Below are 19,862 nucleotides of genomic sequence, written 5' to 3'. Positions count from 1 at the left end.
GCCTAACATCTTGATATCTGAAGTTCTTCAACAATAGGACAAGTCATGGAGTTAAGCCAGATGGCAGTTCTTTGATTTGCAATGTCATTTTTATGACATGGAACAAATCTGAGGCTTTTCCTCCTTACGTTGATATTTCTCTAACAGAACAATTAAAATAGGATTTGTAACAAGACAGCTCCGCCAAAGACAACCATTGACAGAAACTGCTAAAATCACAGTTCTTCAAGACTCCTCTTAGATGGCTATTGAGTTAATACAGGTAAGTCAAAACAAAGAAATACCAGGGAGTTGACACACGAAATAAGCAAACTTTACCTGTTGCATTTAGGGCTCAAAGTGCTAAGGAGGTTTAATATAGAGAACATTATATAGAGAAAATTATTCCAAGGTAGTTACTGAGGACCAGGAAAAATCAAACTTAAGACAGACTACATATAAAATACCTAACTCAGACATTAAATGCCGCTGTAACAGCTGCTGTTTCAGCCAATTGCTAGGAATTGAACACGGGATCCCAAAAACAAGTATCCAAATACAGTCAAAAAATGGGCATGTTTCCAATCAGAATTTCACTTTGAGTTAGCGGTGGGGAGTGTTATAGAAAAAATAGAGCTGATAACTGGAAAGGAAAAGGTGTAACTCTGTATAGAAGAGCTAACATGGCAACCAAAACATTTTTCCTCTAGTTCCCCCCCGTTGACAAATAAGCTTTGAGCTTTGCAACAACAAAAACTTGTTTGTGCTGGCTAGAAAAGCGGGCAGGCTTTCCTAGAAAGCTGAGGAATACTGATGGCTTTGTTTGTAAATGCAATAAGGTACAAAAATTATAAACCTCAGAAGTAAAAATATTTTGTTCCACAGAACTCTACAGTATCAGTGACCTTTACAAGCACTAACTAACCAGTCTTCAGGGACAGTGAATGTTGGCAGTCTCCCTATTTGCTATGTATGATGTGGCAAGGGCCACGCTTGCAAAATGTGTCCAGTGATTGCAGGTACCCTGATGCCTGAACATTCAGGTTGAGACACCTCCAATGCCTTCTGTGGGATCACACAAACTATTCAGTCTCAAAATCTTTGGGGCCTATCAATTTAGGCGCTCATAATTTGAAAGGCTTAACAAGCGGTCACTTTTGTAAGAGTCTAAAGATGATTGCTCAAAAAAGACAGCAACTTGATAGAAGAGACCATATGGCAAGTTGCGTATTCCTGGCTCTCGGCCTTATTACTAACCACTAGACCATTCTAAGCCCAGTACCTCCAAAAGAGAATTGGTAAGTGACTTCTAAGGTTCTTTACTTGCACATTTTGTCTGCTATCCACAGCAATCTCCTAAGGATTTCTGGAGCTGCCAAAGCTCTGTATCTTTGTTTTATATATAAGTACTTCTCAGTTTCTGTAACAAGTGCTAAACAAATCACATGAATCCCATTCAAGACAGGAAAAAATTTGCATCTTATTTTTAATTAAAAGTTAACCCTTAGAACAGCCCCTAATAACCCACAGCCTTTAAATACTTAATACAGGCATCCTACTAACAACGCAGATTGTTAATACTCCAGGACATCTCACACAGCTCTTTATTTTACATTGAATCTTGTCATATAGAATAAAAAGAGAATGTGATAGAAGAGTATTTGCTAGACTTAGCCTAAAAGAAAGTTACTGGCAGGCTGTATTAGCAATCTGAAAAAAAGACTGAAGATGACAGTTTAATTCACTGGAAAAGAAAAAAAAAATTCTTAATAGAACCACTTTACATTAAAAACATGAATGCTATCTTTAAAATCGTTTAGTTTTTCCCCCAGATTAAAAAGTGTGTTATTATCCTTGTAAGTTCTGTTAGGTTTCTTTCAAACACTCCATTACAAATCCCTTGACATTTCTTAGGAAAAAAAGAGATGGTGTTTGACTACATGTTTGAATCTGGAAATGCAGATTCTGTTCTCAGTTTTGTCACAGTTCCTGTATGACTTGCAAAAGGTTGTTACCCTTAGGGTTTGTCGTCCTCATCTAAAAAGCATCAAACAGAATTCACCTGTCATGACTGATGACACTCCTTAATGTTTGTAAAGTGTTTTGAAGTTTTTGCCCTGTGTTGTTTTCCAAAACAGATTTTTGTACTGACTCACAAATGACCACCAAATCTGGTGTAGCTAAAAGTACAAATGGTTAATCCTAATGCTAAGTTTCAAATAGATTAAGGAATGATATGAAATATCTTCGTTCAAACACAGAGTAAAAAAAAATTTAAAATTTTATATCAAATGTAAATTATCTATAATTTGCAACACTAAAGAGAAGCTTCTTTCTCAAATACAATCACTGATTTATATCAGAGAATAACAATGCAGAAGCGTCATCACAGTTTAGAAGTTTAAAATATCAGTCACCCAATTTTCCACAATAAAGATAATGCAACTACATCAAATCAGACACTTTATAGTAACTACATATATATAGCCTATATTAGACACTATAGACAAACAAAAATTCTTCTAGTCCACTGTCAGTCTGACACAACTAAACTGTAACTTAATACTGCATCAAGTCCTATCAACTTATTCATCTCGCATCGTAATCTCTAGAAAGAAAAACATATTGGCCAGTTAGTAAAAAAAAAAGATTGCTTTACAAATCCCACAGTATTTCCTTTGGTCTTGCAGGTGTGGCAACTATGCTATTAAAAAATATACACTAAGAAACTTTGAATTTTAGCATTCATGCATTAAACTACTGCTTGGAAGAAGTTGGGAACAGTAAAAATAATTCCAGATTTAAAATGTTATTTACACATCAGCTGTCTTGTATCTATACCAGTGTCTTACAAATCATATGTAAGGTACGTTGATGAAGAGTGATTTTCCTAAATCTTCCTGTCAAACTAAAATTTTATCATTTGGAAAATTAGAAAATCCATCGTTAAGAGTCTCCTTTAACTGCAGAATATAGTTTCAAGGCAATTTACAATTTTACGTATATTAGAAAAATCTTAGAGGAGATATTGGCCTTGATCACCTGTTATACATCAAAATACCCCGTCCAGGTACGAATATTGGTGTATGTTGAATTAATGCATTTTTTTCCTAATGAATAAAGGCTTCAAATTAAAGCAAACTTGTGTGCAACACCCCAGAAACATAGAAAGTACCTGATGGAGACACAGGGGCAGTATCTTTGAATCCATCTGCTCAACCTCTTCACGGAGCAAAGAGAAAAGGGACTGCAACGTTTGGTTTTGTTCTTTTTGGTGAACGTTTTCATTTGTTTCAACAGCACCTTCAGCATGCACAGAATCTGTATCTGTAATAAGAGTAATTTCCTCCTTGATTGCTGTGGTTTCCACTGTAGGAACTCCTTCAAAAAGAACAAGTACTTAGATTAGGATTCAAAAAGTACATCAAGTTGCTTCTTTAGGAAAATTCAATACAAAAGCTATGAATAAAAACCTAGTATGTTAAATACCCTGCAAGTAAATAAAATACTGGTCTTGACAAAATTGTCATAGGTCTCTCTCAGTGTCAACTCACCAACCTGAAAAAACAGTAACATACATTAGGTATTTTTGTACACTTCTAACAGGGATCTGACTTTATTTGGGGCAAAAAAAATGCCCCACCTAGTCTAAACTGTTCTACCGAGTTATTAATAAGAGACCAGGATGACCTAAAATAAAGTGTTATGACTTTACAGCTTTAGCTAAAAAATTAATACTTGGATCCAAGTGGACATAATTCTATGTTAAGACTGAGTAATACAGCAGAGGCAGAAAGCAGGGTTGCTTGCAACACAGTTTTGCTCAAAAAGGGCAAAAAGAAGGTATGCAAGGAGAGTGTGAATGAGGTTCTCAGTTAGTGTCTTCACTCCTGCCAAGGAGTTTGCACAGGGAGAAGTCCTGGGAAGGAAGGAAGGAAGGAAGGATGGACAATTTGACCTATTCTTCAGATGATAACACAGAGGCTCCTCACAGTGACAATGGGATCTCAAAGGACAAAAAAAAGCAGATGATGACAGTGGGGGATTTTTTCATGGGGGACAGATGTCCAGGGGGACCATCCTGCTGAGTGAAAAGGAAGACCCTCCTAGGTAGTTGGATGGTTTATTTGCAAGTCCAGGGAACAAGCCACTATCGGTGACAGTACCAGTATGTTGGTAACAATGACATAAGGGCTGAATTTAGCCTCCAGAACTTCTTGTTATGCAGAAAACTAGGTTCTCCATGGTACGTTCCCTGGCAGCCCACTGTTGCCTGTATCCAATTTTACAGAAGTGAAAAAAGTCAGACATGCAGGTAGAGGACTGGCAACATATATGGAGGATAACATAAAGAGTAACAGTATAACAATAGCACAGGAAATACTTTCTGGGTGCAAATCCCACATTTTATTGTAGAAAAAGCTATATTTGTGGTATATTGCTGATCATGAATATGATAGTTATCAGGAAATGTAACATGTGATTAGGGAAAAAGCGTAGAGTAGGCAGTAGCAGTGGGAGAAATCAATTGTCCATATATAGACTGGACAGTTTCTCACAAAGATCACAGAATAAAAGCAATAAATGATGGCTTACTATAATGAACAGTCTTAGGAGTAACCAGAACACCACAGTTTATTCCACCAATTCATGAGCAATTTTATTTTTTTTTTCCTAAAACAACATTGAATTTAATACATTCACATAGGATTGAATTTAAAAAAAAAACACCCATATTTTTTACAAAAAAAATTAAGAGATTTCGCCACTGAAATATGGACAATAAACTTTCATAAACTGAAGTTATGATGACTGTGTTAATTCTTCCCCAACTACATTGATTTTTCTGAAAATCATGTTATCATTTAAAAGCAGGACAGATGGGGGCTCTGTTTCAAGTAACCATCACACTTTACAGTTTCTACAGCTTAGGCACTCAGCATATTTCAGACTCCCTTGTGTGCATCACAACTGAAAGCCCATAGTGATGATTCAGGTTTAATATTTAGGGCTTAAGAAAGGCATTAGCTTGTCCACTGAAGGCTCCACTGTTCCATTTTTGGTTATTTTAAACTCTTGTTAAGCAAAATATCCAGGTCAGGAGTAATAATAATCTCTGTGGGTGGCTATTTTCACAGGGCTTATAGCCAGACAAAATACAGGTGAAATTTTTACAGTATTAATGCGTGTCTCTGCTTTTCCAGTATTTATTTGGGCTTCCTGTGGGCCAAAAGCAACAAGAGACATAACTGGATGCAAGACTCAAACCAGGAAGTACTTTTAGAGATGGAATTAAGGCTGTCTTTAAAAATATAGCTTACTGCTCAGCACATGATCATGAAATCAGAAAAGAGAGTCTGTATGTGCTGGCAAACCTTTTCTCTCAGAGAAAAAGTCACTTCAAACTGCACTTTATTAAGTAGTCAATAATCACCTGTCATATCAAAACGTGAACGTTGACTGAAACATGCTCAACAGCAACCATAATGAAAAACCTTCATTTTAGTGTTATTCTGGTACTGTTGCTAACACATAGTTTATAAACTGCGTATTATCCCTACATATAGTTAAGCTGTCACTCACTTGGCATCAAATTCTGCCCTCAAATTATTCCCCTGATTCTGAAGCAATGCCTTACATCCATTCAGGTTAACTCTACCTTGTTCTATTTTAAACACAAGACAGTATTTGTGCCTTAGTAGCAATATAACGAAGAACTTCTATTGAGATAGAAACGCTTAGTAATGCTAGTCCGTAACATCTTTATGATGAAATAAGACCACTATTTATTTATTTTTTCTCCATGTTGTTGAAAAGGGCACATAACACTGCTTTTTCCTGGAATCAATCAATATTACTGTACAAAGCAATTTTTTTTTTCTTTACTGAAGACTGGTATCTTGCATATATTTTACGAAACAAGAATTAAGTGTTTTTACTTGGCAAAGCATTGCTATTTAAAAAACATCTTGTTCTATACTAGAATGGAACTAAAGCCTTTATGAAAATAAATGTGAAAAAAACACAGAAGATATCACAGAATCAAAGAAAGGTTAGAATTGGAAGGGACCTTAAAGATCATCAAGTTCCAACCCCCCTGCCATGGGCAGGGACACCTCCACTAGACCAGGTTACTCAAAGCCCCATCCAGCCTGGCCTTGGATGCCCCATCCCTGCAGGTGTTCACAACTTCTCTGGGCAACCTGTTCCAGTGCCTCACCACCCTCACAGTAAAGAACTTCTTCCTAATATCTAACCTAAATCTACCCTCTTTCAGCTTAAACCATTACCCCTTGTCCTATCACTACACTCCCTGATAAAGCGTCCCTCCCCATCTCTCCTGTAGGCCCCTTTTAGGTATTGGAAGGCTGCTATAAGGTCTCCCCGGAGCCTTCTCTTTTTCCAGGTTTACAATTCCAACTCTCTCAGCCTGTTTTCATAGGAGAGGTGCCCCAGCTGTCTGATCATCTTTGTAGCCCTCCTCTGGAGCTGCTCCAACAGGTCCATGTCCTTCCTGTGTTGAGGACTCCAGAGCTGGACACAGTACTCCAGGTGGGGTCTCACCAGAGTAGAGGGGTAGAATCACCTCCCCCTTGACCTTCTGGCCACGCTTCTTTTGATGCAGCCCAGATCAACTCTCCAATGGTTAGAGCACTCACTGGTGGCAGAGAGCTGGGTTCAAGTTTGTGATCTGCCAGACTCACAGAGGTTTCAACTGACATCTTCCACACCCAGCTGTGTATGCCAAGGTTTCCCTAGACACAGGGAGAAGGAAACTTTCTCAAAATTTCCCTAAGAGTTCACAGAAGGAGCCTCAAGTTTTTGCAAAAAGTTCAAATTTTGACAGACCTTGTGAATAAAAATGACAAAAGCATTTTTCAATACATCTCACCTTTTTTTGTTTTGTCAGTACTGCAAGTATATGAAATTAAGATGCTCTTGCCACCTTGCCTGAGAATGAGTCATAGGTGCAGGTATGAGGTATTTGCTATCAAATAAAGCTATCAAAATGAAATTATTTTTTAATTGAATTTTAATTTTCACATTCAGTAGCATTAGCTTAAGTGACCAGTAACAGAACTTTCTAGTACAGAAAACATATGGTAATCTCTTTTTTTAAAAATTCTTTGGTACTCAATACCAGAAATCTGGTTCAGACTGATTCATTCAAGAACAAGTAAAAAAGAGACAGAAAAAAAAAAAAAAGAGACTACCAATTATTTAAAAAAATATTTCATTTCTAAGAGAAATGATTTTAAGACGGGAGTGTTGGCAGTAAAGATAACTAACTGAGGAAGCTCAAAATCTTGGTTAGTCCAGCACAGAACCCTAAATAAAATTACATTGCTTGACTCTTCACATAATTTGACCAATTTATATTCGTATATTTCACTTGCTGCAACACCAGTTTCATCCCAACCATTCCACTTTCTTCCCCCACCTTCAAGCTGTTCCAAGAAATAAGTTGAATATTTTACAGGAAAAGTGTATGTGGCAGAATTTAACTTGGGGAAAAGCGATTAAGCACAAGTTACCATGCTATACTGCGTTCAGGAATGACACAGTGTCATTTTACAATAGTATGTCACTAGTTATGCCATGATTGATCTTTTGGAAAAAGATGAAATTATTTTCAGAGAACAGGAATAATTTGAAGTCCGTATTTACAAAAATACATTGAAGCAGATGACACTTCATGAATCACTATCTCTACTGCACTAAAGTTAGTATGATTCATTACAAGGAATCTAAGTATGAATAATCACCAAAGTTTAAATTTGTCAATTTAAATTTATATCTCTTCTTTGATCACCAGTGTCCTCCTTAAACAGATATAATCATAGTCTATTCAAAACTCTTATTAGTATACAAAAAGAATGTGAGAGACATTTGGGATCTGGAAGCTACAGACTTGTCAATTTCCTCTAATACATCTACTGCAGCACCAAGAGAGCTAGAAGGAGGTTCTTCTTCAAACAATGTATAGGAGATACCTTGGAACTACTGACTCCAGGACACCAAAATGGACTCAAAAAACAACTGCAAGTCAGGTGACAAATTCACTGTAAGCTATTACAGTTTACCAACTCCTACTTGGGGAAGTCCTGGATGGAAAATTGCTGATGACAAGGAAAACACATGAACAAATCACTATCTCTTTGCCTTGTCCTTTTACCCACCCATCCTCTATTGGCCACTGTCAGGGGGAGGATACTGCCCTAGGATACTGAAGATTTACCAGGTAAATCTTCAACCAGATACAGTGATTCTTAATCTTGCACCTCAGTCAACTGATCTTAGGGAGCTAAGATAATTCTAGCTCCAATGCATTGGAAGGATATACAGAAACATAATAATCAAATACTTTAAATATTTGCTTATAAAGCATAAAAGGTTATGAGAGTTTCAAATGCATTGTGAGTACTCGCTCTTTCTTCTAAAGTAAAAACATATGCTCAGAGTGGAAGACGGGATCACCAGTCTTCTCCTGAGCAAGTCCTGAATAAATGAAAATAAGTAAAAGTAGTTTTCCATAATCCAGGTTCATTGGCTTAGTCACTAGCAAGAGAAGAACACGAAAAACATGCTTTGTAAGTCAAATATAATCTTTTCCAGAATGGCAACATTTAACAGCAGCCCTAACAGGTTTGCTCAGAGAGACAGAGAAGAAGATTCATAAATCCTTTCTTTAGCTATGAGTCAAAGCAACTCATCCACGATTCCTTGATAGCTAAAAATAAAAATTAAAAAAAAATCACCATAATACATGCCATGCAAGTATTTCGTTTGTGATGCTGGCTTGCTTTTGTGACACTGCTGTCACCCACTCAGGGATCTTCCACTCTGGTTTGATTACTCTCTCCTTTATCACTGAGTTGGTATAAAGACAAGCAAGCTAGTTTAGTTCTTTTATGTAGAGGGGTACTTCAGAATTGATTAAAATAGCTGGTGTTAGAAATTAAAACGAAGATTATCACTAAAATAAAGACATTTACAACATCAAGAAATTGTCACACAATCACTACATTGTGTGAAAACAGAAGAACCATCATGTGAGAACCTCTAAAAAGCTAAATGTAAATCTGCCCGTAAGCAATGGGAGATATGATGTAATTTTATATTTTGATCTTTCTGTAACAGTCAATTTTCTTTATTGATAAGTAGTGAAGTTTGTTCATAGGAATTCAAGAAAACTTTTAAATGAGTTTTGCAGGTAGGACATTTTCTGTTGTGGTTTTTTACAGCTCTAGATTTTTCCATTAAATTTTCTATATTTCAGCTTTCTGCTTTTTGCCATCTACTGTGCACAGCTTGTTTTGTGGTACTTCTGCATCAGTTGATTTCATTTATAAAGAAAAATACGAACTGATGGAGAGACAATACAGGTGGAGTTTAACTTTCAGTGTTTGGGAGAATTTCTCCTTTTCTTCTCATCATGCTTCAGATACTTCTGCCCACACGTCTGTATCACATTTCATCAACTTGTTTTTTGTTATTCCCATCATACAGATGACTGGTTCTCAATTACTTCTGCCAAACTCTTTTTTTAAATTAAGTATTTTCTTCTATTTTTAGACATTAAATCTACGGTTGAAATATATACTTAATGACTTTCTGCATAATTTAATAAGAACTCATTCTTCCTGTAATGAAAGATTTCAGGAATCCTCTTAGCTCTACCAGAAAACAAAATTTTTCTTTTCTAGATTTTGCTGATAAGTACAAGATATGGAACGCAAGGCTTCCTTCCTTTCCTTTCTTTACCTATTTTTTAATCCTTTCAGGTTATCATCAGTTTTCAGATTAGACCATGAAAGACTTGCCACGTAGCATGAAAACTTTATTTTAAAACTAGCTATTTTAAGTAGCAAAGTTCGTCATCTTCTCAGTCTTTAGACAAAAAAAAAAAAATACATGGGGAGAAAAAAAAAAAAAACAGGCATAATTGAATTGTTCCAAGCAACTTTCAAAGATACACTGATTTTAATTAATATATTTGCAGCACTATGACACATAAACTTTATGATTCATGGCAAAACCCTAATATGATAACACATTGTATTGATGCAGACAAATCCTACGAGTTCAAAAAGGGAAGAAGCATCTCAAATAAGAATACATAATAAAAATTTACATTTTCCTTATCCAAGTCATATCCAAAAGATCTAAAGGAGAAGTAGAAACACATTGGTTGAATAGCTCATTACCGAAAATGCATATCCTAGAACTGAGTCCTGAAAAAAGTAAGTAAATTTTGACAACATCAGGCCAAGATCAAGCTATTTGATACTCATACCAAGATTAAAAGCATCTTGACACTGGATCAAGACACCAAAGTCTTGCACTCAACCACAATGTTTAAATGAACAAAATCATATTGCCTGAATTTCTAGCTGTTCTGATTTGGAAGTCAACCCAATTTCCATACCGAAACTCTGCACCTCCCTCTACTTGTGCTTCCTCAATTTGTTCATTTTGCTACATAAGCAATGTTGAAATACAAAAAGTGAAAACATCTAGAACTGAATCTGATTTAGGACTATTAACAGTTCAGACCTCCATGCCCCCTTCCAAAAAAAACTTCAGTGAAATTTTAAAAATAATTAGTATGACAACTAAAATAATCTTTCTTATTAGTTCACAGATTAGAACTACAGTGTTATTAAGTAAACAGAACAAAAATATTTTTTTATAAAGTACCTTTAGATTTTTTAGTGGAGCTTCTTTTGCTTCTTGGACTCCTTTTTCCACCAGGATGCTTTTCTGTAATAGGCTTTTCCTCCAGCTGGGGGTCCATACGGACATTTGCAGATCTCCTCTCAGTCTCACCTTCCTTACAGCTTGGGGTACAGTCTCCACTGTCCATATTCTCATTGTTATTGATGCTGTCCTGCTCACCTTTATCCTGTCGTCCCATAGCAATGCTACTACTGGTCAGAACCTCATTCCCATCATTGTCAAGTTGATTTTCATTTTCATCAGCTGAAGAAACCAAATGAGATGCCAAACCTTCTACCCTATAGTCATCAGGAAGACTGTCCTTTGAGTCTATTTGTAGATCATTTGGTGGAAATTCTCTGTCATCCATTAGTGCGTTACTTGTTGAACCACTTATTCTCCCTCCAAATATTTTTAGACCTAAAATATAAAACCAGAAACAGCATTTATAATATGTATATTATAATTGATAAATAACCTCGTACTTAATGCCAACCAATAAAGAATCACATTAGCTTAGTGATACAGTTTAAAAGTATGGAGAAATTCTTTCAAACAGTAATCCATTGCCCCATTGTAAGTCTTAAAGCAAAGTATATCTACATTCAAAAAACTACCTATAAACTTGTGTTTTTATCCAATTATAATCAGTTCCAGTTACCTGACCAATAGCATAGCTGATCTTTACAGCAGTGCTCACAATGTTATAGCTGAGGTAACAAGAAAAACAAAAAGATAGACAGAACCTCCCCACACACCACCCCCCTTTAAGTCCATGGCTAAAACAAAAGCATTCTTGCCACATAAGATCATACTTTTCCTGAAATAAATCAGGGAGGAATAAAAGCAGAACAACTTTTAATTCTGTCAGTGATGGTATGATATCAAATACGCAGACAGATTAACTTTGTTACAAGAATTAGATGCAAATAGAACCTGTTTATTGACTCAGATTGTCACTTTATTTTCAAGAAAACATTCAATGTCTTCAGTATACACAGAAGCAGATGGTTTGTTAATAAAAAAACCTAATCCCCCACCTACTCTCAGCAGGGGTCAATTTTCCCTTTTTGTGAACATGCAACTCTAATCAACGCTGCAATTAGATGCATATTCACAGGAAAAAAAGGGTAGCTCTAAGCAGCAGAGTTATACAGTACTTATCCAGGGCTGTTACTGTATCAGTTCCTATCTTCAGCTTTTAGAAGTGTGGCAATACTACTGGTTTAACTTAGCAACTATATAGATGAAATACAGCTCCATTATCTATATCACATTAGATCTAGGCTCACCTATTTTAAATAGCAAAGCCAAAAATCAGCAAGCACTCCTGTATTATAGAAGACCTTATACAAGCCTACAGCAGCTTCCTATCCTTTCCTTTAAATAAAAAGGCATTTTAGGAAACCTGTCTTCACCAGGCTTTCTTCAGTCTTACGGCCCAGTATATACAACTGAAATATCTTGCATATTTAACAAGTGTGTGTTTAATTTAATGTTTCATTTTATTTGCTAGAAGAACTCAAATTGCAGAAAAATGGAAAATGCCTTAGAGAATAAGTAGGTTTTCCTTCAAAAACAGAAGCATGTTTCTGTTAAAGATTACTAAAAAGATTTTCCCAAAATTATTCCTCCACAAGCTCTGTAGTTGGTAAAAGGACTGGAAAAAATAAAATGTCACTGCTGTCTTAGAGAAGGACAAGAAGGAGGATTCAGGGAGCTACAGACTGCTCAGCCTCACCTAAATCCCTGGTAGGTGATATAGCAAGTAATCCTAGAAACCATTTTCAAACATGAAGGACAAGAAGGTCATCAAGAGTAGCCAGTGTGGATTTACAATGGGTAAATAGTGCTTAACCAACTCGATAGGCTTCTACAAAAGAGGTGACTGGCTCAGCAGAGGAGGGGAGAACAATAGATGCTGTTTACCTTGAATTTGGTAAGGCTTTTGACACTGTCTCCAATAACATCCTCACAGACAAGCACATGAAGTACAGACTAGATAAACGGCCACTGAGGCAGACTGAAAACTGGCTGAACATCTAGGCCCACGGTGTCGGGATCAACCAAATGAAGTCCAGCTGGAGGCCACTAACTAGTGGTGTGCATCCAGGGGTTGACAGCGAGGCCAGTACCATTTAACCTCTTCATTAACAATATAGGTGATGAACAGAGACAACCCTCAGGCAAGTTTGCAGATGATACACCAGATGGTTGTGCTGCCATTCATTGGGACCTCGACAGGTTGCAGAAATGGGCTGACAAGAACTTCACACAGTTCAACAAGTAGAAATGCAAAATCTTGCACCTGGGAAGGAATGACCCCATGCACTGATACACACTGCGGACCACCCAGCTGGAAAGCAGCCCAGCAGAAATGGACTTGGGACAACAACTGACCATGTGGCACCTCAGGCTGCATTAGGAAGAGCAGGTCAAGGAAGGCGATCCTTCCTCTCTACTCAGCACTGGCAAGATACACCTGGATCCAGCTCTGGGTTCTCCAGTCCAAGAAAGATATGGACTTACTGGAGCAGGTCCAGCACAGAGCCACAAAGATGACTGAGGATGCAAAGCTGAGAGAACTGTGATTGTTCAACATGTGGAAGGCTCAGAGGGAGTCAAATCAACACACATAAATGTGATATGAACAAATAAAGATGTCCAAGTCAGACTTTTCTTGGTGGTATCCAGTGGAAGGATAAGAGGCTATGGACACAAAATGAATACAAGAAACTCTGTTGAAACATAAAAAGAAGCTTTACTTGTAAGGGTGATTGAACACTGGGACAGGTTGCCCAGAACAGGTTGTGTAGGTGCCATCTTTGGAGGTATTTGAAACCCCTCTGGTCATGGACCTGAGCTGGCCTTTCTTTGAGCAGGGATGAAGGGTAGAAGGGGTCTAGTGAGGCTAGACAATCTCCAGAGGTTCCTTCCAACATTAACCATCCTATGATTCTATGACCGAATGGTGGGATCATTAATTAGACACAGGCCACACCACAAAGAGAAAATTCCTTCTGTATCTGCTTTTCATACAAGGTTTAAAGTATTCTTTATTAAAATGCTCATATAAAAAAAGCAAATTTGCTAGTTCTGAGGGGTGAAAACAGGTGTAAATCATACATTCCTTTTACCAAGGACTCACTTGGACACTATGTTGTGAAGTCAAATGTATTTTCCCATTTCTAGGATTAGGAGGGAATAAAAAGGATGCAGGACTGCAGAGGTGAAGAGGACAGTACAGAAATTATCCTGTACTTGTATACATACCAGCTACTACAATTGCTGCTGACCATCTATGCTAACTGTTGGGGTGCACAGCCAGGAAATCCTTTACTGCATTAATTCTTCTTAATTGTTCGCTCCATTTTCTTCACTACTTTCAATTATTCTGGTCCCCTGTGACTGCCCTCTACACCTGTTTCAAAATATTTTTTGTTAGCATTCCTGAAGAGCTTATTTCTAAAGACTTTATTCTTAACACAACATAAATTTTGCTGAGCTAACAGTTTCCTGGACACATATTAATGTCACCTATAGTAGTCTACCCCTTCTTAGCAAAAGTCTACTTCTCCTCCACTTAGGTATTCCTGGGCTCCTCCATCAAATACTGTTTTACTGGTTTTACAGGAGCAGCAAGACCTGGGCAGCTGCACCTACCCTCAGATAATACTTCAATTGGCACATGCTCTGTAAAGATTAGGAATCAGAAGGTTACAAGGGCTGCATGCCAGTATTGTCAAGAAGAATGTTCTAGGTGTTCCAGGGAAGCATGCAGAGGGTGACAAGCCTCCATGAGCTGGGCAACACAAAAATCAGCACCAACTAGGACAACTCCATCTCTGCTTCCAACCTGAAGAACTTGTTAACTATTTCCAGCCATACCAGTCTAACAAAAAACATTGCCATTCCTACAGCATGTAAGCTGCACCAGGGGAGGTTTAGATGGGACATTAGGAAACATTTCTTCACTGAGAGAGTGGACCAACACTGGAGCAGGTTCCCTAGAGAAGTGGTCAATACCCCAAGCCTGTCAGTGTTTAAGGGGTATTTGGACAATGTCCTTAGCAGTTGGACTAGATGATCATTATAGGTCCCTTCCAACTGAAGCATTCTATTCTAGAAGAACAATGAATTGTACACTAGAGACATAAGTCATACTTCTCTTTGGCAACCAAATAAGAGAACTGGCTTTCCTTGAGCACCAGAAAGACACAGAAGGGAACTCTAGAGGACGTACGTATCTGGAGAACTCATCTGTTCATTAGAAGGATGCTCCTTAATCAAGCCCTTTTCTCTCAAAAAGAGTTAAACATGAAATGAAAGGTTAAAAGAAGGACAGACCTCAATGAGACCAGCAAGAATCAGAACTAGAAAGATACTATTTACAGACACCCACACTATAGTTATGTTGATTTATTGATAAGTGTTCTAAATCATTAAAAAAGAACAATAATCCCAAAAACATGTTAAACTTAAAAGGTTCACTTTTTACTTTTCCTAGCACATGAAATAATAACTACTGCTGCCTTCCCCAGCTCCTAGATTAAATGATACATCAAACAAAAGAGGTTGAAGTAAATTGCCCAAAGCCAAGAAGGAATTAGTTTTAACAGCAATAATTAAAAAATAATTAGAAATCAGGATGCCCTACCACCACTCTCTTGCTTTTGTCAGTAGACAACAGTTTATCCTTTCAACATCTATCACAGGGAAACAGAAACTTGGATGCATTTGAACAAGGTGTTTCCTATTAGATTGTGCAAAATGAGGAAAAGATGCTTTTGACAAGTGGCAGTTTTTACAGAGGAAGCTAACATTTTGATAGAAAAATATTAACTCATTTCCTTTGAATGTGTAGCTAAAATGATAGCTGCTCTTTAGCTGAGAGGCTGGAGAGCTTCTGCAGCTAGAAGAGATCAACATTTATTGATTTTTTTTTTTTTGATTGAAACTCTGTATTTCTCCAAATAAAAGTAGCCCTGAAAAATCTATTTCTTTCTGCAACCCTTATGACTCTTTAGAGAATGAAAATCCAGAAAGAGATAGTTCAAAGAGTTTAGAAGAGCCCTGGCCTTGATCTTTTAAAAGGATTCCTCCGTACACCGCAAGATGAAACTTTTTTTCCCCTTCCTGGTTTTCAGTGTTGCTATATGCTATTACTTTTGGCTTTACCAAGGCACCAGGCAGGTACCAAAGTAAAGCTAAACCCTGTGAGAATGAACTGTAGCTCTGTTTAAAACCATAAGTACAAACACTTATTTATAACCAAAATTGGAATTTAAACCACTAGTGATTTGAACTATATTTAACAGACCATTAACGTGCAGTTACTGTATTTACTGGTGTGCCATTGAAATGAACTGTACACACAAACATACTAAGAGAACATGTTTGTTTCTTCCTAGGCACATCTTTCCTCCCTTCACTGGCAGCCCAAAATTGAAATAAAAGCTAACACTGAGTAGAACTGTGCTGACCTCTGTTAAAAGGTGCCAATGAATGAAAGTGCTTCAGTTCCAGTTGCCACACAGATTCATGCAATTAGCATATATAGTCATGGTGATTATAGCACATATCAAAAAGAAGATGGAAAATACTTGCCAAGTGGCTAAAAGACAAAGTCTGTATTGAAAAAATTAGTTGTAAGTTTGTTTGCTTGAGGACAAACTATGTACATCATAGATATATCATGGTACTCACTTCTATTTTAAATCAATTTCAATTTTAAAAAGCCTGTGCTCTTCAGTGTTCTCTTTCATGTACTTCACATGATTTCTTATAATTTCAAGAACTTTTTTAGTTGTTCATTTTTGTGTGTGTACAGAGCCTTTCTTCCATTTATCATTACTAAGGAAACATAACCTTAAATACAGTTGTTTGGATTGTATTCTGAAAAAAAGGGAAGAACTGGGATCTTTCCTGACCTGGCACAGACGAAATTCAAAGAGGGCATTACAAAAGCAACACCAAACCAAACCCACAAACAACACCCCCTCCCCCAGACTGTCATACTAACACAGCTCCTCTATCCTGGAAAGCTGGTGGGTTTTGTGAATGTTTACTGAATATACAGCAAAGTATTTCATTTACTGATCTCAGAAGTATCTTACAGAACAGACCAAGATCATAACACCACATCTGCTGGCAAAAGGTAGAAAGGTTCTAACATTTCAAAAGCTCATGGCAAATCATTTGTTTATTCCATTTGACTGCCTTCATACAGCTCCTCTGCCAAAGACACTATTTTCCCCTCTCTCATTCTCATGCCACTTAATTATCCTATGTTAACTGGGGAGATTTAAGACTTAATTCTTTGAAAGTCAATTTCCCCATTCTATCACCTATATTGTTCTGTTCTAATTGAATGGGCATTTCAGCTTGGTTCCCAGTGTTGCTTCTACTTGATCTTTTCATTAACTTCGATGATAACACACAATAGCAAAATAAAATCTGCAGTTAGAAACAGTCATTAGTATTTTTTAGGATTTGATTCAAAATTAATTGTAGCAAGCAGTGCTCCAAAAGGAGTAACACAAAATTCACTAATACAAACAAAACACATTGTATCTTTTGAATAAACAATGCACATCTATATGAAATAGGGATTAACCGGTCATCAGTTCTAATGAAAAATATTTCACGAAGAGATACCAAACAGAAAACTGACCACAAGTCCAAGTGGGTTTTTTTTTCTCCTGAGATATAATTCAGCAAGTGTTACAGGCACAAGAGAATTCATTATGCCCTACCAGACACTAATCAATTACAGCTGAGTATTTTTGTTCTGTGTACAATATCTAAGATGCACACAAATAAGAGAATCTAGATTACAGTGAGGTAAGAGTTTTAGAGCTGTCTCTTCCTCTCTACACCCAGTAACGTTTATTCAGCCTAGAAAAGATTGCCATATAAACAACCAAACAGGCTGTCTAGAGATGTTGTGGAATCCCCACCCTTTTAAAGAAGAAATTAAACATGTCTCAGGTTTAGTGACTGGTAAAAAATAGATAATACCTAGGACTAAAGGAATTTAATTTTCTTAATTGTTGCAATGTTTTTGCCTTTTTTTTTTTATTTTAAATACAAGCAGTTTCACAAGTCCTAGAGAAAAAAAAATTCACAGTGATTCTGTGAAAAGGAAACTGGATTGTTTTTAAACCATTATTTTTACAGAGTTGGTGTTCCTAACACAACAACAAAAAAGGGAAACTGTAGAAATATTGAAATTTAAAGAATGACTAAACCTAACCCACATATTTCTTAAAAAGAATACACCTGTTGATCTTCCTGATAGCTGGTGTAAAGATATGTTACAAGACCACATTTGTATGTTAGTATTTCATTTCATATTGATAAATATGAAATTCTAAAATTAACACAAACCAAGGTAAAAACTATCACGGCCATATAAAAATCAAAACATGTACTGCAAATTCTTATTATTGCACATTAATTTTCACACACAAGGAAGAACGTTGATCTCATTTTATTACAATTACATTTACTAACAAAATGAAGATGCAGCAATGGAGAAGAAACTCTAGATGACAGAGCAGCTACATGGCACTATCTAAAACTACATACAACATACCATTACGAGTTCGTTAGCTTGCAAGAAAAAGAACAATGCCTACTATGCTGTTACAGGAGCTAATAAACAAAAAGCCTGTATGTTCTTTTGAGAAAGTGCAAGTGCAATTCTCTACAACTGTTTGCTGCTTCTGCTGATATGGAAGCCAACATACACCTAAAGTAATTTGGAATATTATCACCAGATTGCTTCAGAGTGCTCTTGCCTCACCACAGTCAAGAAAAAAAAAAAAACCACCCCCAAAAAAACAGAGAAAAGTACTAGTTGCTGAAGATATACTTAACCATTACAAAATTTGCTGCAGCAGGACAGAGACAGCAGATAAAGAAGGCAGGCAATTCATTTAGCTATAACCATCTCACAAAGCCAGACCACTTCCAGCTAGCAGTTTTGCTCTGCATTGTTTTTTATATGCAACATTTAATAGTTGGAATGCTACTGTTTCTAAATGGAAATAAGAATATTTATATGTATACTCCCATTATCTACCTGACATCTCCACAGAAAAAAACTACCATGCTGTCTTATAGCAGGGACTCAGTAGTTTATCATTTCACAAGACAGTCGTACATAACAATCTCATTACTGGTTAGCCCTGCTATGAGAGAATCTCATTAACATCCTCCTGACTGTTCAGTTTGCCCTATGTTCAGCTTTGAAATAATGTACTAGGGGTAAAAATATCTTTATACGTGTTTTCTGCTTCTGGTTCAGGTAAGTGATTTTGGAGGTCTATCTCTTCAAACACGTTAAGTGTGCGGTTCTCCAAGAAGCGTTCAAATGCAGGAGTGGCTTACCTAATTTCACTGAATTTACAAAAATGTCTGAGCATGACGATTTTGGTGGTTTAGCACTTTCTGACATTGAAGTGATGTTTCTCAAGTGGCAGTGGCATTTTAAGACACAATGATCTTTACATCTATAAACAGCAGGAATAGTGAGGTTTTGAGAGGAAGTTCCGCATGCTATTTTCAACTCCTAAGCTTCCTAGACATACTGCTTATTCACAGCTTTAATAAATAATGATAAGCATATACTGCTAAGCATAATCTACTCTTCCACATTTAACATTTCTATAGAAATATGTTTCAGTCGGCAATCAAATACAGGAGGTTTGTCTGGGAACAAATAGTATCTTTTATTAGAACACACAACAGTTCAGACAAAAATTTCACACAAGCTCTTCTTCAGCACTCAAAATACACAATGATCAGTCCCCCAAATGTCTGAAAAGTTTTGGGTTTCAAGCTTCACTAGGACAAATTTCACTCAATGGGCTAAGAATAAAAGGGTACCTTACCATTTGATATGTTCATCTTCTGTTCTTGTCTGCAGCAAAACACCAGAATATCTCAGGTAGGGATAGAAAGGCAGCAGAATAGACTGTTTCAGGAGTATGGAGAATTCCCATCACTGCAGCACTTTTATAAACAGTCTAGACAAACATTGGTCAGGAATAACCTAACTGGTCCTGCCTTGGGATGTGTATGAATCTCCTTTTAAGTCTTATGAGAAGTGATTTGCCATGTTTGATTTTTACATTTTCCTTCTAATTGAACAACTCCCA

At 36.8% G+C, this 19,862-nt stretch overlaps 1 protein-coding gene across 2 annotated transcripts in view; it reads right to left on the bottom strand.

Moving 5' to 3' along the window:
• The window catches only part of CNST (consortin, connexin sorting protein), a 58,438-nt gene that overhangs the window by 31,397 nt on the left and 7,179 nt on the right, over positions 1-19,862 (bottom strand). For both annotated transcript variants that reach the window (XM_074168659.1, XM_074168660.1), the window contains exons 3-4: positions 10,681-11,118; positions 3,155-3,360 (exon numbers count right to left, since the gene is read on the bottom strand). In XM_074168659.1, the coding sequence (XP_074024760.1) occupies positions 3,155-3,360; positions 10,681-11,068 (594 nt within the window). In that variant the 5' untranslated portion in view covers positions 11,069-11,118. The remainder of the gene's footprint in view (positions 1-3,154; positions 3,361-10,680; positions 11,119-19,862) is intronic.

This window comes from Numenius arquata, chromosome 2, assembly GCF_964106895.1.
Source record: "Numenius arquata chromosome 2, bNumArq3.hap1.1, whole genome shotgun sequence".
Taxonomy (NCBI): domain Eukaryota; kingdom Metazoa; phylum Chordata; class Aves; order Charadriiformes; family Scolopacidae; genus Numenius; species Numenius arquata.
This window is presented reverse-complemented; position numbering and strand designations above follow the sequence as displayed.